Source organism: Akebia trifoliata, chromosome 11 (assembly GCF_017979445.1).
Source record: "Akebia trifoliata isolate Shusen 1 chromosome 11, ASM1797944v1, whole genome shotgun sequence".
Lineage (NCBI taxonomy): Eukaryota > Viridiplantae > Streptophyta > Magnoliopsida > Ranunculales > Lardizabalaceae > Akebia > Akebia trifoliata.
The window spans coordinates 5,814,094-5,835,257 of record NC_141385.1 but is presented as its reverse complement, the minus strand read 5'-3'; the positions used below and the strand labels follow the sequence as shown (position 1 = coordinate 5,835,257).

Sequence of the window (21,164 nt, the reverse complement as noted above, 5' to 3'; positions counted from 1 at the left end):
ATTCATTTTTTTCTTTGTCTCGAGAGAATCCTTACTTTTGACCCCACTGAGAACTTCTTTTGCAATAAAAGGATGCCGTCACTTACAAGTACGTCCTCCTTAGGCCCCAGATATCAGGGTTGAAAATCCTCCAAGATATCTCTCTTTGAATGACTATTGTACCCTATTTAAATTTTAGAGTTACTATTGCCACACCAACTGTGGCCTTTCATTTGGGATTTTTACATAGGATTTGGTGTTGCAATATCAACTCTCTTAATTTTTTATAAAATTATTTATCAATATGTATTTATATTTAAATAATCATAAGTTTTTATTAGAGAGATTATATTATCCCCACCAACTTTTACTAATGCCACACCAATTCTTAGGTAAATCACTAAAGGATTGCACACAATTAATGTGGTGTTAGTAAAAGTTGGTATGACAATAGTAAATCTCTTTTATTATTATTATAAGATTTATTGGGTCTTGCTTAAAGTGCAATAAATACACTTTGAAAGTTGAATTTTGTATCGAAAATACTCTTAAAAAATTAGTTTTTTTCTGCCAAAATAATCTCACATTCCAATTTCCATGGTGTATTTATTACATTTTAAAGTATGCCCTTAGCGCACACTTTAACAAAATATCCACATTTATTTAGATTAAATCATTAATTAATAAAATTTTTATTTGTTTATTATTTTACCTCAAAAATACAAAATTTGTTGACGCAGCTAAGTTTTAGTTAAGTGACGCTAATTAGTTTTATGAAAAGGACAGGTGAAAAGGACTCGTGAAAAGGACAGTGAGAAAAGCATTTATATTTTATACTTATGTTTATGTTCGTATCTAAAAGAAAAATGGATAATTTAATTATACCCCTCTGGATTTTGGTGAATGTTTAACATACCCCTGTGTTTTCAAACTGATATAGACATAACGCTATTGACCTTAGTCTTCTTTACGAGACCACCGACAGAAAGTGGCGAAATACTTTCATCTTTAATCTCTTGTAGAAACCCTCAACTTCTTTTCTTCTCCATTGTTTCATCTATTCAAAATTATTTTTTTTTATAACTAAAACTCATTTCTATACAAATCCAACCCTTAACTTATGTTAGGATATTTTGTTTATTATCCATCTTTCTTTGGATAATTTCCCTTAATTAATAATGGGTTGTTTCCGATCAGAATTGATTTTTTAATTATTCTCCTTTCTATAATTAATTTTTTTTTTTCCCAATAAGATTGTTTAAGAAGTTTATTTCCTATTAGGATTATTTGTGGGATTTGTTCCCCAATAGGTCTGTTTCTTTGAGATTATAAGGGTGAAATTTGTTAAACAGAAACTAAGAATTTTAATTCATAAAATACATCTTAAGGGGGCCAACTCCCTTATTGGGTGAGTCAACTTGTTCATATAATTGTTCAATCCATAAACCCATCAATAATTGTTCAATCCATAAACCCATCAATTTAGTATCAGAGGACGGATCTTATGGGCAAAAAAATGACACAACCAATCTAAGGTTAGGCACTCTTTCCTGTTTAATGAGATTTTAGCGAGATGATGGGCTCTCTTGTGAAACTATAGTGAAGAAAAAAAAGATGAATTTCAACATTTGGTCATTGAGGAAGTATGACAGCTTCGATTGAGTTTTAAAAAGAAAAAATCATTAGGAATGACTCATGAAAATTCATTTTTAATTTCGAGGCTCCTATGGAATGTACCCCGTCTTCTGATCATGCAACATCGAACCCTCTAATTAGATCTTCCAAAACTTAATGATTATAATCCTCTTGATTGGAAAGTGGAAACAGAAGTTGAGAGATTCTTTCACTATCATCATACATTGAAATTAAGAACAAAAAGTGGAGGTTATAACTTCTACTTGGAGAGTGGTGAAACTCCTTGCTTCGACTGGCATGATAGACAACAATGTTGATATGATGCTGAAACCTTAGCTTGTTTTAGTTGCCATTTATGCTCCAATCATCCATTTTCTAAAGATAGTATTTAGGTGAAATCAAAATTTCCATTCAATGAATGGTGCAATAGTTTGTCTCGCCCTTCTAATCGTTAAAGAATCATGTTTTGAAACAATTATTTAGTCTTTTTTTTAAAACCTTTTTTATGTTTAAGGGAAATTTTGTTATTTCACATTGTTGATATGTTCCTAATTTGTCTTTATTATTTAAGTTCTTTTTCACAAATATGTAGATAGATTCTTGCATTTGTCCTAATTTGCAATAAAGAACTAAGACTCTTCATCTTCTCTCATTTTCACCTCGTTCTATGATTTTGCCTACATCGAATGCACCCCTAATTGGGATGGATTTGTTGATGATCCCATCTATTTATGAAGAAAATCTGGCCCTCACTCAAATACACAACCTTTTTTTATTTTTATTTTTTGATATCATGGGTATCCCTACCCTTCGGTTGAGACTAATCCCAAGGTCACACGGACCACCCCCTTGCAAAGTCCTACATGCAATAAGTTGAATTAAGGGTCAACCAGACCTTGGAGGGTGGCCCCAAGAAATTCATAGCTTTGTAGGGTTTCAAACACTTGAACTACTCTTCCTAAAGAGTTTATCAAGGCTCGGCTTGCCAATACACAACACGCTACATCGATAAGGGACTTATCAATTGGTTTTGAACACCTGGCATGTCGGGCACATGATTATACAAAAAAACTAAGTGTAGATGTTCTTAATCCTTCAAAAGAGGCCGTTGTCATGATTCATGGGAGAGGGAACCAAGGGAGGTGGAATTCCTATTAGTGGCCTTAAGGATAAAGTTCAACGTAAAGTACGGTCACGTTCATTTAAAAAATTGGCCACACATAGGTCATCGATTTTGAGCGAATTTAGGAAGAAAATATGTCGAACTACTAATCGATGGTCCCACCCTTGCACTCCATACCACTCCATATGCCATAGTTCCCACTATCATTTTAACTTCTAAAATATTGCCTCTCATTCGTTGTTTGACTCCATCATAAATACACGAGAGGCGTATATACGTAAGCCCTTGTGTTCCTTATCCACATTTTTTTTTAAATTAATGGAGGGTGATTGGATATTTATGTTTTCATGAAAAATAGTGGAAAGAAAAAATATCAATGAAAACTTTTTGCAAGGTGAAATCATCCATTTTCCAAACACATACTACTTTTAGTATGAGTACAACCTAGTTGCATTTGATGGAGAGTCATTATAATTTTTTATTTATTTGATGGACCATCATTGCACTAGCAATTTGATGAATTTACCTTTATACCCTTTCATTGAATGTAACTAGATTCACAAGAAGTAAATAAGTAATTAGCAAATATGACTAACTGTTATTAATTACATTTTTTAGCTAAGCTTTTTAAATCTTGAGGAGTGTTGATCCCATAACCTTGGTTGCCTAGCCCAAAAAAGAAGGGTAAATTATATTTACACTTGCACCCCTATAGTTTGGCATAATTCTATGTTGAGCCCCTAACATTTTGACAATTGCATTAACCTCCCCTTTTGCTATCTAATGGGTTCACTTACCCCCTGCCGTCTACTTGCCGTCAACTAAACACATATCCCCAGAATGAAAAATTCAAGAGCTTAACCAATTAAAACCATCATTTGTTAATAACAATCACCCCAAAATGAATGTAGTTTGAATTTCTTTGTTGTGAGCAATTTGGGTTATAGTTATTTATAACCAACATTTAGGTTCCCATCTTTACCATTATTATGAGGGAAGAATGAATGCAGGGCTGTCAAATTGCCCACTAACGCATCCCTATTAGGGATGAGTTGGGCCTATCCAATTTAGGCCCAATGGGAATTAGGACTGGTCTAAGGTACAACCACCTTTCTAGGGATGGGTCAGGACTCGTCCAAGCCCGACCCGAACTTGTACGTAGACAGTCCTAAGTAAATATTTTTGAAGCAAATTTTGAGGTTAGTTATTTTTAAATTTTAAATTATAAAAGTACCCTTACATGATGCAGAGTTCCTTTTACATAGTGTAGTTAATATGATTTCTTTTCTCTCCTTACAAATCTAAATTTTCTCCGGATTTTTAGATCAGTTAACTCTGAATCCCCTACAAATCTAATGTTTGAAAAGTAATTTTTTTATTTATTTATAATATTAAGAGTTGTGCTGGAGTGATCTCAAGATTGTACCTCACATTGCACATCCTGACATGAAAGTGTATAGAACCATTGATGCTTTTACACTCGAATCTCGATGAAAAGCATCTATGGTTCTTATACATTTTCACGTCAGGATGTGCGACGTGAGGTTCAATCTTGAGGTCACTTCAGCATTATTCTAATATTAAAACAATTTGAGCGAGTGCCATGCTATCCCCCTAGTAGGGCATGATGGGGGCAGGAGTACAAAGAGGGCACTATGGAGTTCTTCATCTTTAACCTAAGTTGGAGGAACATGGGTAAATAATATCGTATCTGACTTTTTACCATAAAATGCTTTAGTCGAATCATATAGATATTGTTTGATATGGTCTATATGATCAACCATGAAATGATGTTTTATTCTAGCAATCTTATGTAAGAAGGCTACTCACAAACATTCAAAGGTGGTATAAATTTTATTCCATAAAGTTGATGCTATGGGCATGAGATATGAGATCTGAGCTGTTGTCACAAATACCTGTCCCCCTGTATTGATCATGCCAAATGTTTCTACATGGCACACTAAAGTCAAACTTAGTGGACTCCAACATCACTAGAGCTATTACTTTATAAGGCTGCAACCTTGGCAGGTTGGAGTGTAAACCCAGGCTCAACCCAAGTAGCAGAGCCCTCAAACCGATCGTTGGGCCTAAGCTCACTAACCCAATCTCAACTCAATCTTGATCTTCTAAAATCGGGTTGAGTTTGAGTTAGTCCAAGATAGGTAATTGTGGATGGTTTGCGATCGTTGAATAACCCTAATTTAATTTTAATTAGCAAATTAAACTTTATATTTAAAAAAAAATACAACATAAAAAAATAAAACTGCTTGTAAATAAAATCACATATAACCTTCAAATCCATCATTGAGAGAATATTTAGACAAACTATACTAAACCAAAGTTCACATTAATATTAACTAATTGTCCACACGTCATAATAATAAGATGGAATATAAAAGCTAAATAAAAAAAATAAAATTAATATAAAAATATTTATATATTAGTATATAGCATCAGGATGGTGTTGCTCGTACCCTCAACCCGAACTCAATCTAATTGAAATTGGGTTGAGATATTCTAACCCAGGATCAACTCATCTTCTACATAAATTGGCCCAGGCTAGCCCATCAATCGGGTTGAGCCTGGGTTAATTAATTAAGACGACAGCTCACATACCCAGCGGGCCCGCTCCAAAAACCAACAGTTTAATGCCTTGATCTCAAACCTGCAAAGTAGGGTTGGATTCAACCCTAACCTTAATAATATATGAAGTTAGGATTTTTTTCGCAAGAATTGCTACTAGTTTGCTTTGATATTCTCCCAGTAAATTAAAAGTTTGGCTTATACATATTGGGTTATAGAAATAAATTGTTAGGACAAAGTGGATTTCAGCACTCCTAGAACATTTGGGATTTTATAACTTATATTTATGGTGCAGATGTGATGCACAATGGTGCTTTATCTAAAATTCGGCACCTATGTTCCATTCCAAAGGGCAATAATATATATGACAACAATCTAATTAATACTATTAAAATAAAATCTAAAACAAAATTATATTTTAGTTTGTTGTTATCTTATTAATCAATTTTATTTAACCCGATACAAAGCCCAAGCTCAGCCCGTGCCCATGTGGGTCGGGTTATGGCAATCTGCATTGGGATGTTAGATTGGATCAAAAACTATAAAATCGATCCAAAAACCTGATTATTTAACCATAATTTAATTTGTGTCGAATTGAGCAAGTTTGCCCAAAACGTGATAAAAAACCAACTGCATACATTGGGCATGTTCAGCTAACTTGACATAAAATTTAATATAAGCACATAGACATTTAAACACATTTGTCAGAAGAAAATGAGGGGAGGGCCTATATGTTTGTAGTACTTATCTATCATAGTAGTGTAGTGGATTGCAGTCGAGGTTTAAAGTCTTACATTCTTTCTCTTAAAACAAGCCCTCTCACAATATAATATCGAGTCTTCTCTTAGAGAAATTGCTAAGTCCCTCATCTTACCTTGTAGCTTTCATGGAGAGAGAGAGAGAGAGAGACCATTGAGCATCAACTGTACACAAAAGAAAAGAATATAATTAGACATATATTTTATGTATGTCCTTTTGATTGATTAAGTTAAGGGACCAAATTAAAATAAATGTTCTCCTAATAATATGGAACTGATGCTTCCAGGCATTTTTTTTATATATTGGTTGGCAGTTGGCACATTAAGGGAATTACAGAAATATTTCTAACAAAATCACTGCATTATGTCTGCCAACATGACATTTCATTTTGAATACTATTGGTGGTGGTCAGGCCAGCTCGATACAAGTTGACGCGTAAGGAAAAATCTTAAAATGTAATATAAATAATAATTAACTATTTCATTTATCTAATTTTTAATTGAAATCAAACTTGCACCATGTGAAAACTGAAAATTTTGACCGGGCAAAGCCCACAAATTTTAGAAACCAAATTTCGACTGCCCATGGCTGCTGAAATTTTTGATGTTCACCAATTCAACGGCTTAGAGCTATCAAATTTCTCCCATCCTCCATTAATTTGATGATTTCTATTTGTCGGAAAAAAAATTGACAATGAAAATTTTTTACACCTTGATCTGTCGAATTTTATGAAATTCGGTGGCCTTGGGCCATTAAATATAGGTTTTTTTCACTGTGTTGAACTATAGTTATTATTATTATTATTATTTTTTTTGGCGGGGGGGCACCAGCTTTAATGTATGAATGTAGGATGTGTGTGATGTGTTGCACTAATTAATGTCTTAAATGATGATGGTTTATGGTTCTTTAGGTATAGAAAAGAAAAAAAGTGAGGAAAATGTACTGTGAGAAGGAAAGCTTACCCAAGTTGGAGGGCTGTTTGATCAGAGCGAGAATAATGGTTATTGGGCTCCATTAGATTTACTTGAAGGAAGTTTTGAGAATCAAAGGGTGCAGAAGACATGACCTCATATTCGTTCCCTGGAGGCATCAGGCTCATGTGTTGTTGGGCTCTCTCATTCTCAGCTATCTATGTATCCAAAATAATTTCTTTGTTATTATCATCCATCCATACATACATATACATATTCATGAAGAATTATTACCTAAATAGAAAAATATTCTTTATCTAGTAAACGAATTTCATAATTTTCCAAGTATTTCAAATATACTCCATATCTCAAAACTACTCGTAATATATTAAGAGAAAGAGAGTGCACGCGGGAGACAAACCTTTGCTCGGAGGTAAATGTTATCATTCTGCATATCAATTTCCTGCATAGTCCTCATTTTGTTAAAAGAAAAAGTTTAATAATCAACTTTTCAATAATTTAAGGGTGAACTACAAAATCGTTACACGTTTGGGCAAGCGATTCGCCTAGAGCAATTCGTACATTTATATTATTAAATTACACTAACAGAACTACCACCTAATCGAGAGTTAGGAGTTGAGTATACTTCACTCACACCTCCTCCATATAGTATTTTAAAATAGGGAGTGGATCCTCTATGGTACTTTTTCTTTTTTCAAATTTGATCTAGACCATGAATCTTGAAGGCCTAATTGTGTTATTTTTCTTCAACCTGGCGCTGCTTCAACTGTCCAAAAAGTACTACGAGGTACTATAGGAAATAAGTACTACAGAGGATCCGCTTCCTTCACAATTTGTATTGTCTGGTTGGGTGAACCAAATTGAAATATGAAAATGGTAACTAGTTTAGATATACCCCTCTAGGTTTTTGTGTATATTTGGCATACCTAGGTTTTCAAAAGGGTGACATACCCCCACAGGTCTTCTTCGATAGACTCACATAAAATGACAGAAGTACCCAACTTCAACCTCTACTCAAGAGCCCTTGATTATTCCCCAAAGTTCTATTATCTCCCACTTTTAGGGTAAAATCTTGTGTTTCATTTGTTTGGAAACCATAGATTTTTCTCTTACAACTTGATTTTCTGGAACCCATATCTCCTTCACCCTTTCGAAAACCTAGGTATGCCAAATATACACAAAAACCTAGAGGGGTATATCTAAACTAGTTACCATTTTCATATTTCAATTTAGCAATAGTTTGAAGACAAGGATATTCGGTACTTTTCGTTAGTCTTTCAGAGAAGACCAAAGTCAAGTCAGTACATAATCAGTTAGAAAACCCAGGGGTGCATGGGAGTATCTCTAATTTTAACCAAAACCCAAAGGGCTACTTACAAATTTAACCAACTATTTATACCAGAATTTCAAATGTAGGAGGATTTAGAATCATTATTTACCCTCTTCTGCATATACTCTAACTCTGCAAACAACAATTCATTCTGCAACAAATGCATGTGTCAGTAAGAACGCATATTCTGCTAAAAAGAAGAAATCTGAAAAATATTACTAGACTAATTAGAAATTAGTACTAAAAATGAGAAACAAATACCTTCTTGGATCGGATTCTGCTTATGCCTTTCTCCAGTTTACTTTCAAGTTGTTTGAGCTCCTTAACACTCATAGAGCTAAGAGCCTCACCCATCAAATGCCTGTAATTTAAGCGTTAATGAAATCTTGAACCCGATATATAAGTCCCATAAGAATGAGAGAAATTAAAATGCATTAAAGATCACCTGTTCCAGTTTTGTAATATTCCGATCTGTTGACGAAGTTTGGAGGCTTCTTGCTGGTAGAACTGAGATGTACATAAGGGTTAGAATATCTCTTGGTCAATGATAGATAACGTTGGGGGTGTAACGATGACATGTAACACACGTACACATTTTCGGGATGGTGTCACAAAATTTGCTTAGGAAGGTGTATTATTTCATTTTATTCATAGATGATTTTTTTTTAATTGTTTTTTGGGGGAGTTCATGTTGGAAGAGCAATGAGAAGCCATGGATGATCAAGAAGTAGATATATATGTGGTAAAGTGATGGGAATGTTTTGGATTGTTTCAAAATGTTTCGGCCGAGGTTGTCTTGGTTTTCTCCCAACCAAACTATTGCCTCGAGATGAGATTTTAAACCTTGGTAGCAAGTATTCTAGGGATTGCCAAACGAATGAAGAGGGAACTCTGATCTATTTGAATAATAGAACTACCATTTTTTTAGGAAGGATGACCAACAAGATGTAAAGAAGAGTTGGATTCTGTATGATAGCGAATCTAATAAGAAGGATGGAAAGATAGCTTAGCACCTAGGCTTAGTTCAATGAGTAGTATAAGGAGTTGCGATCAACTAAGTATCTCCTTTTATGGTCATGTTAGAACCAGTCGAGTTGTACAATGACTACATTAAATAACCAAGTCGACTCATGAATCACAACGATTTCCAAATTGTGAATAACGGGCATCCGTGTGAGAATGCCAAAGAGAGTAAGGGCTTAACTTTCCACACCATTGAAGCCTCCTAGGTGTTTTCGGTGTATTAGTTTAAGGTTTGTGTCAAATGATACCAGAGCCAACACCATGTCTCAGCTTTGAGCTTGGAAGGTGATTTGCGAAAGGTAATCCAAGACCTGGCAAAGACCTCAAATGCCACGTAATCTTGTTTAAAAATCCTATAAGAGATTACCAAAGTGAAAGCCATCACATAATAGACCTTCGTAGACATATCGGCTATGTAGTGTGGTTGTGTGTATGACATTAACACCTAGTTGCTTTTGAAGTATTACTTATTTTTCTACATAAATATCAGATTTTTTTTTGTTTTGTTTTTTATGGGTAAATATTAGATTATTGTTGCTCTAGGGGAATTGCCAAAATTGATACATTGTGCATTCTGATTATTGAGAACTTGAGAATATAACACTCAAAGAAAATGTACATTCTTGTATTTGGGACCATCAATTGACAAAGGAGCATTATGAAATGTAGTGTTTTAAAATGAAGTCTAATTTTCCTTGTCATCATTAAAGTCTTCTGGAAAAAAAAATTGCGTCCGCTATGAAAAATAACATCCACATACTCTAATATCTTTAAAGTTCATTTTATTAAAAAAAAAATATTATAGTAGCAAGCATGAGTGAAGAAACAACATTACAGACATGTGCATTTGAAAAATGGCATCAATCAAAAGAAACAATTCCAGTCCACCATAAAGAGAATGCTAATTCAACAAAAATAAACATTTCCAAGTCTTTTCTCATACCTTCCAATTGATATTTGCTTAATAGAAGATTGGAAATCTTACCTGAGTATTGGCTTCTGAAACAGACAGTGAACTGGAGGAATCTGTGCTGGCCTTCTTATACCTCTCAATTGTTGCTTTTACACTGCATCACCACAGTTTAACCATATAATGACTATAGAGAATCCTTAAATGACCTTGAATGTTAAGAACCTGATTCTTAACTTTGATGATCAAATCCCAAAAATAAAACAATAAAATAGAAAGAAGTTGAGAGAATGATCTGATTATTCAAGTTATATATATCGGACAATTGGTACATCCTGATTCAAGGTGGGATCGAGGCTCCTAGCATTTTTTTACAAAATCACTTTATTCTTTGTAGATTTTCAGATGAAAATCCAATGCTTATTGCCAAAGAAAATTGTATAACTCAACGTATGAATCACAATACAAATTCAAATCAAATTCCTAATTCTAATCCTGATCGATAAGTTTAGAGATCAAGTATATTATTATTTGTGGCCGAACCTTGTTATACTACTAATATATAGTTCTTAACAATATTGAGCAACCCAAGTGGGCAAGTTCTAAGCATCAACATATGCACCTACATCCAACTAAAAGGGGCCTGTTATTGATGATTAAATGCACCTACATCCATCCTTTGAAGGTTTACATAGAGGAAATGCAAAGAAATTTTATTAAGAAAGTGGTCGAGATGAACAATTAGACGTAAAGTACAGGAAGAGACTCAAATAAGCGACTCAATTATATTCTTGAAAGACCTTATACTAGAAAAAAAAAAAAAAAAAGACAAGAAAGAATGGATAAAGACAATGCTGATGCATCCGCATCTTCCCTTCAAAGCACTGATGGAATCCCCCAGAGCATATTGCAAAGGAGTAAGCCTCCAAGCAATCTCTTTGCATCAAAGAAAGAAAAAAGAACCCCACTCTGGTGGGACTGAAAGAGAGACAAGACTGAAGATGGAAAGCAACCCTCCACATCAAACAGTCCCAAATCTGACACAACTAGACATAGTGAAGCAACACATGCTTTGCCAATTCCTCGTCTCTCATGCATAGCAAGCATACACTGGGAACCGGAAAACCTCGCCTTATAACCTGGTCTATACTCAGAAACTTCAGCCACGACGCACACAAAATAAAAAAAGCTACTTTAGAGGGAACTTTTTGACTCCAAAGTACCTGAATAGGGTCAGATGAATAACTATACAAACTAAAGACTTATAGAAAGAGCTGACTGAAAAGATGCTCGAGCGGCTATTCATCCACGGCCTCTCATCCCCTAACTCCGAAGTAGTAAGAGCACCATCAAGACATGCCAAAAGAGGCGCCACCCCGACTACCTCCCAGTCATTGAGATTTCTTCTAAACCCATGAGCCTATCCTTGCTCCCCCTATCCTGATGAACGAAAGAGACAACTGGGAGACCCTTCTTTGTAGACAACTGGAAAAGCTTTGGGACTCTAGACAAAAGTGAAGCCTCTCCACACCAAATATCATCCCAAAAAAGAATCCTCCTCCTTGAATCTGATTCTCTTCCAAAACTCAGTAAGAATTTTCAGAATCCCTTTTCAAACTCCACACCCAAACTGGTATCTAGAGCCTCTACTTTCCCACCCAAGGAATCCACCCCAAACTTAGCTTCCACAAACTTTTTTCTTCAATGCCAAACCTCCAGAGCTATTTTCCTAACAAAGCTGGATTCATGACACATAGTCTTCTTATTCCTTAGCCCCCCTCACCTTTGGGCACACACACTATCCAATTCTACTACAAAAATACTTTAGACATCACTTTCTTTTAAATAAACATCAATTTTTACATGTAAAGTGTATTTTTTGCAGGCAGGACCGTGCAAAAAAAAATGCGGGACTTTAGACATCGATTTATGTTTGATCTTTATAAATCGATTTTGGAAAAATTGGTGTCTAAAAACCACATTTTACATGCTCTTTTTCATCCAAAGAATAGACATCACTCCTATAAACACCACCTTTTCTTATAGACATCATTTAAAAGTGATGTCTAAAGTCTTTTCTCTCATAGTATGCAACTAACCAAATGAAATTTTCTCTTATCATCCTTGTCAAGCTAAATAAAATTCTAAAACAAATTTTCCAGTCCAACCTCCACATTCCTAGGCATAGTGAATAAAAACAAAAAAATACACTAGGATGCTAGCCAAAACACTCTTGATGAGGGTCAGCTTCCCTCCCCGTGAAAGATATTTTGCTTGCCACGAGAGAAGTCTTCTATTAACATTTTCAACTACTAGTTCCCACGTTGCCTTACTCTTATACGACACTTCCAACAATAAACCCAAGTAAATAGAGGGGAGATTGCCCACCTGCCTCCCCAAGCACACTACCAAAAGCCGAATTCTTGGAACACCACCCCACCCCACACAACAAACACTTTAATTAGTTTTCTGAAAGTTCACAACCAAACCTGAAATTGCCTCAAAGCAATTGAGAATTTCCCCATAGAAAATCCAATTGCTTCCTAGATTCGCCGACAAACACCAACAAATCATTTGTGAACTAAAGAGGGATACCATAAACCTCTCTTGTCCCGAGGAAAAACCTACTATATCTCCATTCTCCATTGCCTCACTAAGCATCCTATCCAGAGCCTCATTGATAATAGTAAACAAGAAAAGGAGACAAAAGATCCCCTTGTCTCAACCTCTTGGAACTCCTAGAAAAGTCTTCAAGAGACCCATTCACCAACATAAAAAAGAACTCAACATCATCATCATCAAAGCCTTATCTCAAAAAGCTAAGGTGGCTAGATAAGTTTTGTTCATCCATTTAATTTTATTTACAGCTATGCCATTCACAAGCATGAAATTGGTTACAAAAATCAAGTTTCCCAAGAAACAATTAGTTAATTTCAGCAACTAGTACCCCAAGAATTTGTAATGCAAGTGCAAACAAATAGAAAAATTATCTAAGACATTATATATAATCATAACACAAAATATACTTGGTTCACTTACAATGGGGCTACATCCACAGACAAACCAATAAATAGAAATTAATTACTCAAGTTGAAAATTATAGTAATGGAAGTCAAGACGTACTTCCCAAAACACCGACGAAACCTACCAAGCTATCTATACCTAATCCTAGCGAAAATCCAATAATTTGGCTTTATTGAGTAACCCACCTTAGCAAGTGCTAGCTAGCTTATTTGGTAAAGTCTTTGGATGATAAAATTATAGATAATGATTTGATTCTTGCTATCACTGAGTTACTGATCTCATTTAAAAAATGATTACCAAACACCTTCCCCTCCCCCCAAAAAATAAAGTTGTCCACCTTCACTCCCATTGTTATAAACGACGTCATGATAATACCCAACAATCTTAAGCTTCTAATATTTAGCAAAAGAAGAATACAAACACTAATAGAGAGTATTTAATGTTATCTTTTCAATACAAAATAAGAAAATCTACCTTAAGAGAAAACCTTTACTAGTCGACATCAACAACCATCTATAAATATCCCTTTTGTTTCTTTCATGATACTGAAAACATATCCTAAAAATACCCCCACACAACAGTGCTAGTTAGCAAACTCGGCAATATATTGAAAAAATCACGATTAAATTATGATTTTTTTTCCTTCACTTTGAATTTTTCATTAACTCGTGACTTTTACAGATTTCTTGATTAAATCATGAAATTCATTATTAAATCGCAAACTTTGCAATTAAATTGAAAAATGAAAAAAAAAATTGAAATTATTTTAATATTCTAAGGAATGTCAATTTGGATAAAATTTCAGCCTTCTCATAGCCAATCCTGTTCGATGCACTAATAAGGAGGGATGATATTCATAAGATGATAGTGATCATTTTACCAAAGAAGTATCAGAAAATGATGATGCAAATGAGGATGACATTGAATTGATAATTTTTTTGGGCTTGATGAATCCTAAGTAAGATTCATGATTGTAAACATTTTATTAGATAATAGTAAAGATGGGTAAAGTTTAGAGGTTAAAATATAAATATCATCGTATTTGGGAATTATCTCTAAAATCATTAACACATTTTGATGTCTGAAAAATAATTATAATATTTATTTTCAAGGTAGTGGTTCTTTCACTAATTAACACCTCTCAAACTGATGAGATCAACAAAACAATCTCAAATAGTTTGAAGAAATCTCTAGAATTGATTATCAAATAGCCTCTTTTTGCAATAGATATTTCCATTGAGGAATTATTTGTGATAACATGCCTATTTGAAGATCTACCACCATTGGGACGAATTAAAATTAAAATAATCACTTGTCGACAAATTCCAGAGAAATGGGAAGTAAAAAAAAAGAGGCGCAAAATGGGAGATTGCCTTGCTTAGGAGAATTAAGTGATGAAAACAATAGTGGAGCACAATGTGCTCAACTAAGTTGATGGCCCCTTAAAATATAAGCTGGGATATTAGTTCATTTTTTTTAACTTTAGGCAGCAAATTGAGGAACATATAGAGATTGAACCAGTATGATTCAACTTCCATACTCATACACCCTCATTTTTATGGGTTAATTTGATAATCGAGATATGAGCTGTGGAATTAACTTTCCAATCATTTAGATTTCTCCTAAACTAAAACATACCTTCCAAAATTTCCCCCCTTTACCTACTTTGAATTTGATAACTTTCATGAACACATTCAAAACCTTTTGAGTTCCTTCTCACAATCCACATCCATTGGTTGTTCTAACATCAGGTCTCTCAATCGTAACTCGATTGTTTGAACTTACTCGAAATGATTATTCTGCTAAGGTATAATTTTTCTTCTCAAATTTCTACAATAATTTTCAAAATTAGACCATATTAATTCATAATTGATATTTTCTATAAACAAAAATTTCCATTACTTTTCATGTACATATATATTCTCCCATATTTCACCAAGTGAAATTTATGAGTTTATCCTTGTTATGAATGTTGAAAATATATAGGGATACCAAATAATGATATTTGAAAATAAAATATTTAGTGAGAATAAAAATGTAGGAGCTAAAATTTATTTTCTCTAGCTAAGCATTATATGTGATAAGCTAATTAAGCATCTAGGAACAATAAGATGTAAAATACAAGATATATAAAAGATAAGTAAAATACGAGATATATAAAAGATAAGTATATATGTAGTTATAAACAAGAATCGCGTATTTCTTTCCTTGTATGTCGAGGAAAGAAATTTATAGGTCTTTGTGCACAACCATGTCAGCATAGTGTGGAACGAAGTCAGTGTAGCGTGACTCTTACGAGAATGCTTATTCGGCACCACACCCCTATCCCCCATTCATAACCACCATCGTCGTACCCTTATCCTAAGGATTTGGGGTTGGCTAAACGAATCTTATTCCTTCATTACCCAATTTTTTACACCAGCCATCAATATTTGTTAAATGAGAATACAAAATGGTCATGCATTCCTTTTTTCATAAAAGTCCTTCAAGGCCTTATCTCATGTATAGTAATGTAATGGAATTAACTTTCATATATACTACTTTTAAGTTTAATGGGAAGAGTTAGATTGATCCAACAGTCACGATCGTTCCACCAATCTGGACTTTCAATCAGGTTCTAGTCAACATGTCCTAAGATTGGACGGTCCAGATTTGGTTCATAAATGGTTCCTAATAAACTTATGTAGTCTAATAGGCATACCACAGAGACAAGTCAGGAGTGTTAGACTGCTAGCTGTAAATACAACAAAAACAGCATTTTCGTTCTTGATAAACTGTTACCTTAGTTTCATCGAAATTCCTGTTGGAAGAACTCTGCCACGTTGGCACGAGATCCCAAACATGATTGGATGTGCAATCTAAAATTACTGATGATCGCCACGTGTAAATCTCCCAATTACCCGGAGTGTAATAGCTCTCTATTAACCACCTCAATAAACTCCAAAAATATCAAAATTGCCACCCAATGAACTTCAAATATATATATATATAGATGTATATATATTTTGCTGTCTCCGTCAACTTCTGCACACTCTCCATGTATCCAAAGCCTAAACCCTAAAAGTGCAGAACCCCCCATTGGCTCGCAGTAGTCGTACATCTCTCTCTCTCTCTCTCTGAGCTCTCTATATTGGTTCAGCTTCAGCAGTTCAGAAGCTTGTTAAAGGAAATGAGAAGAACAGAAAGAGAACCAATAAGAACAACCAAGACATTGTTACTTTCACTTGAAGCCCATCCAACGGTCTAGATTGAAGGATTAAGGCTAATAGAGATGATACTGAAAATTTTTCTTAAGTTTGGTTTAATATAAAATATAGTTTAAAAAATTAAAAAAAGAAAAATAGAAGGCCAGTGCAGGAATCATGATCATAGCTTTGTTGTCAGCAGTGAAGAACTGAAAAATCGTGTGTGACGTGACCAAAGATTCGTAACTAAGACAAACAGATCCACATTAAATAAACATGTGTCCTTCCTCCTTCGCCTTCAAACCTAGCTACTAGAGTCTATAAGGGTAAAACCGTCAAAAACAAGGAAGACCTATGAAGCTTATAAACCCTAATCTTGATTTGATTGGTGGAAGGACTTTTTTTAGTCTGTTTAAAGAGAAACCCATTTGAAATCTTGAAACCCTAATCTTCTTTTGATAGTAAAACTCATTTTCTCTTTCTTTTTAGTTGAAATGACATCTTATTAAGGAAGTGTCAAGTGATGTAGAAAATGGGCTAATGAGAGCATGACAGCTTTATTTGAGTAGACTGAAGAGTGACATGAAGTAGAGAGAGAAAGAGAAAATTTTTGGGTAAACTAGAAACAGTGAGAGAAAGAGAGAGAGAGGGAATGAAGCATAAAATGAAAGAAAAGAGAAGAAATAGCAAAGCAAAGCTAAAAACAGTGGAAGAGAGATGCAAATGAGGATGAATTTCCAAGATCAGCAAACATCCTCTTAACTCACTACCATTTATTCCTACATAGTTATATTCCTATTATCTATAACAGATCTATCTACCTAAACAAAGAACTGAAAAGTAACCAGAACATGGAAAAAAAAAAGCACATTCAAGGAAAAACAGAAGAGAAGAGAAGAAAGACAAGTGAATCTTTGTTAGAACTACGATCTGAACTGTACAAAATGATTGAGCTCTTATGGTTAAAGATCCCTTTAAGATCTAGTTTTTAAAAAAAAAAATCTTTTTAACATAAAATAAAAATAAGAAAACAATATATGTAGGCCTAAACTACATAACAAACAAAGAGAATCTAAGGATCTTAACTAAGGAAAGAAAGAAAAAATTTCTTATTGAGGGGTGTTCCAACTGCCAAGTTTTGTGGGGGAAATCGTGGGTTTTTCCCTATTTTCAAAAATTTTACTCTTATATAGAGGGAGATGTATATAACAGTTATGGATCTAAAGAGATGCTTGTGTGTGTATGTGTGTGTGTGTGTGTGTGTGTGTGTGTGTGTGTGTGTGTGTGTGTGTATAAGAGAAGAAAGTAATACCTATTGTTCGCGTACTCGTAAAGGCGGCCACGGTTGGAGAAGACGATGAGGGCTACTTCAGCATCGCAGAGTACAGACAATTCATAAGCCTTCTTGAGTAACCCATTGCGACGTTTACAAAAGGTGACTTGACGATTCGTCGTGTTTTCGATCCTCTTAATTTCGATCTTTCCCCTTCCCATTTTTCTTTGGGGATCGGAATCCACGGGTGCTCGATTTGGAAAATCCGTGGTTAAGCTATAAAAAAAAAAAGCAAAACAAAATTCATAATTCTGTTAACAAAGAAGAACAATTTTAGGCCTGAATTAGAATTAGTACTAGAAATCGATGAATCCATAAGAGGGAAGGCATGGAATTATGAGAGAATATATGTTTTTTCTTTAGGTTTTTGATTACTAACCCACTAAGGAAACAAGGAGGAAAAACAGTTTCAATAAGTTTTCTTTCTCTGTGCACAAGAGAGATGGAGAAAATGGAATATGAGCTGGTTTTAGCAGATGGGTAAATACTTATAGTCTTGAAATAGAACCTAAAACTATAAACCCATACTCATCTTCTTGTTTTCTGTATTTCTGTTACACTTAAGAACAAAGGTAAGTAGGTGAGGGGGACTTGTTACACCCTTATGAGAGAGAGAGAGAGAGAGAGAGAGAGAGAGAGAGAGAGAGAGAGAGAGAGAGAGAGAGAGAGAGAGAGAGAATCCATTACCAGGTATTGGATGTGTATGATGGATGGGGCATTGGAGAGGGAGAAAGAGACTTATGGGAAGAAAAAAATTAATAGTGTGAATGAGACGTTTTTGGTTTAAGTTGCACTCAAAGTTAATATAGAAGAGGAGAATAACAAAAACAAATCTCATGTTTTCAGTTCTTTTGAGTTTTGAGTTAGCTTTTGTTATTAAAAAAAAAAAAAAAGATTATGACTTCTCTTTTTTTTGTTTGTTTGGTTGCATTGTATAATTGTGTAAGTGTTAAGGTGCCCCCATCACCCCATGTGATGCCCTGCCCTTCCTTTTCCCATTCTTCTGCTCATTTATGGCAACAAAGGGTCAGTGTCACTGAGTATTCTAAGTTGCATTTTGAGATCCAATTTTCATTTGAGAACCATTGGTTGGATCCTCCAAGCAAGTATGCCACTCCCACTAGATTGTTTTCCAACATGCCACCCTCACTCCATTCCCTTGTTCATTTGTGATTGCCGACAGAGATGACTCACTCGTGTAAGCCTGACTTGGCCTAGACTTGATATTAGAGCATAGAGGTGCATGAGATAAACTGTATCACTACAAGTTTACTTGTAATTTACTTGATTGTTTAAAAATTGTTGATTGTACGCTGCCCTCAACACATTTCATCTGAAATTATTCAATCACTTCATACCAAAATTTTACAAAATTCATTTTTGACATTTATGAGGCTCGACAGAGCGTACAGGATTAATTCTCTTGGTCAATTTATGCATGCTTCAACAATAACAAACGTTAACAAAAAATCAAGCATATTATTCAATACTTGAATATCACAATCCTTTATGGACTTCATTATTTACCTCTACACTTGGAATTTAATTAGCGTGTCTAATGTTGATAGGTGTGGATGTAAGTTTATGGAGGAATTTATCTTGGTATACTATCTTTAAAAAAAAATATTTATGACGAGGGTTCCAAACTCGACAATTGCTTGAGCTAATTCTGAAACTAAATGTGTGTCACATAAGTAACTTCAGGAGATAGTGTAAAATGAATCAGTCCAAGTGTGTGTCATGTGAATTGACCATGAATATATATGGTCTACATGATTGCTCATTTAGTGCATTTTATCTAATAAATACATTGTATTGCAGGTCATTGGATACATGAGAGTAATGTGCATTTCAATCTTTTCATGCCACTTATAAATAAGCTTCTAGGGAAATAAAGGAGAAGGGCTCACTTTCTAACCCTCTCTCTCTCTCTCTCTCATGCAACTCCTTTTCCTTCATCTTTCTCCTCTTTGACCAACGCAACGATCCTTGAATAGATGTCTTCTCTGTTTCGGTGGGATTTCAGATCCACCTCATGATCCCTATCATTCTCATTCCATGCATCATCTAAAGCCTTATATATCTGCATTCACATCCTCTATACAACCCACATAGTTGTGCTGTTTGTATTTAGAAATTAGAATTTTACTATTCTTTTATGGCACAAAAGTATTGTCTACATGACTTTAAACTTGAATAGTTTTGCTCATTCAACATTTCAAATTGGATTACCATTTCGATCAAGAAAAAGGTTTTATTTAGATCGTTGTAGGTCCAATATGGTTTGACCCATCTTCAGCCAAATGATACTTGTAATAGAAGGCCATAAAGTTTGGAACTTGAGATTATTCGTGGTGGTGAGAACAACATTTGTGCCATCTACTACCATATTTGGTAAAATTTTGTTATTTCTTATTTCCAAGACATAAACTAGGTTAGTCCCTTGGACATTTTATTTTGTTAATCAAGCAATAATATTAAAAAGAGGATTACAAAACTCAGGTATTTGGAAGACTTAATTGGTCTCCAATAAAAGCCCATCTTACCACTAAAGGAAGATTATTTACAAGGTCAAAAGACTCGGAAGAACAAGATGAAGAGGTATAAACCACTAATGCATCAGCTACATTATTCCCTTCTTTGAAGACATGCCTTATGTCCCATTCGACTTCACTAAGTAAAAGCAGACACTTAGCTACAATGTGCTTATGAAACCAAGGGAATCTCCCACGTTTGGAAGCTCCAACGGGAAGGGATGAATCTGATTCTATTAACAACTTCTTGTCATTGAGATTAATGAGCTGCACCCTGTGCAACATAACGAGAAATTCAACAAGAGATTTCATTCCTTGGCCTAAGAAAACACTACAAGCTTTTATCAAACATCCTTCATGATCATGAATCACACAACCCATTCCAGTTGCGCTCGGGTTTCCCAAGCTCGAACCATCAATATTTAGCGTAACCCAACTAGAGGGCGGCCTGCTCCACTTAACAGAGAGGATCTTAGATATACCAATGAAAACCTGAGGTTTTTTTAAATTTCAAATAGCCAAGCATCAATCTTTCTTTTAACTCCAACCACTGATCTAAACACACCATCAAATATTGTAGAATTTCTAATAAGCTAAATCTCCCACGTGATGATCCAAGGAGTTCTAGCTTCCCTAAAGTTTGAGGCATTTTTGGTCCATAAGAGCAAAAAAACGAGAATGCCGCTCTCCTAGGAGGAAGAAGACCATGATCCCCATGATTCTTTTAAGAAATCTCATCACTACACTAAGTAAGAATTTATTGGAATTTATCAAAATCTTTTTTAATAATATAAAAAAATGTTAAATTCTATTT

The 21,164-nt window shown here is 34.5% G+C and overlaps 1 protein-coding gene across 3 annotated transcripts; it reads right to left on the bottom strand.

The window, feature by feature from the left end:
- Positions 1–5,968: 5,968 nt before the first annotated feature.
- On the bottom strand, positions 5,969–18,663 carry LOC147390566 (agamous-like MADS-box protein MADS1). 3 transcript variants are annotated; one of them, XM_086458240.1, is made up of 9 exons: positions 18,504–18,662; positions 17,796–18,032; positions 10,350–10,431; positions 8,787–8,848; positions 8,603–8,702; positions 8,451–8,492; positions 7,412–7,453; positions 7,042–7,208; positions 5,969–6,243 (listed from the first exon to the last, which is right to left on the bottom strand). In XM_086458240.1, exons 1-9 carry the CDS (start codon positions 18,533–18,535, stop codon positions 6,240–6,242), a joined length of 768 nt encoding a protein of 255 aa, XP_086314366.1. In that variant the 5' UTR covers positions 18,536–18,662; the 3' UTR covers positions 5,969–6,239. The 3 variants fall into 3 exon arrangements, with proteins under 3 accessions (XP_086314366.1, XP_086314368.1, XP_086314367.1); XM_086458242.1 differs by lacking the exon at positions 18,504–18,662 and adding an exon at positions 18,196–18,338; XM_086458241.1 differs by lacking the exon at positions 5,969–6,243 and having other exon boundaries at positions 7,038–7,208; positions 18,504–18,663.
- Between the last annotated feature and the right edge of the window lie 2,501 nt (positions 18,664–21,164).

Bases quoted from the DNA above. Each gene is read 5' to 3' on its own strand.
- LOC147390566 (XM_086458241.1), bottom strand. From the start codon at position 18,535: ATGCCCCATCCATCATACACATCCAATACCTG. The intron at 8,703-8,786 runs GTGATCTTTAAT...CTTAAATTACAG, and splicing joins ATATTACAAAACTGGAACAG to GCATTTGATGGGTGAGGCTC. The intron at 7,209-7,411 runs GTTTGTCTCCCG...TTGGATACATAG, and splicing joins ACATTTACCTCCGAGCAAAG to ATAGCTGAGAATGAGAGAGC.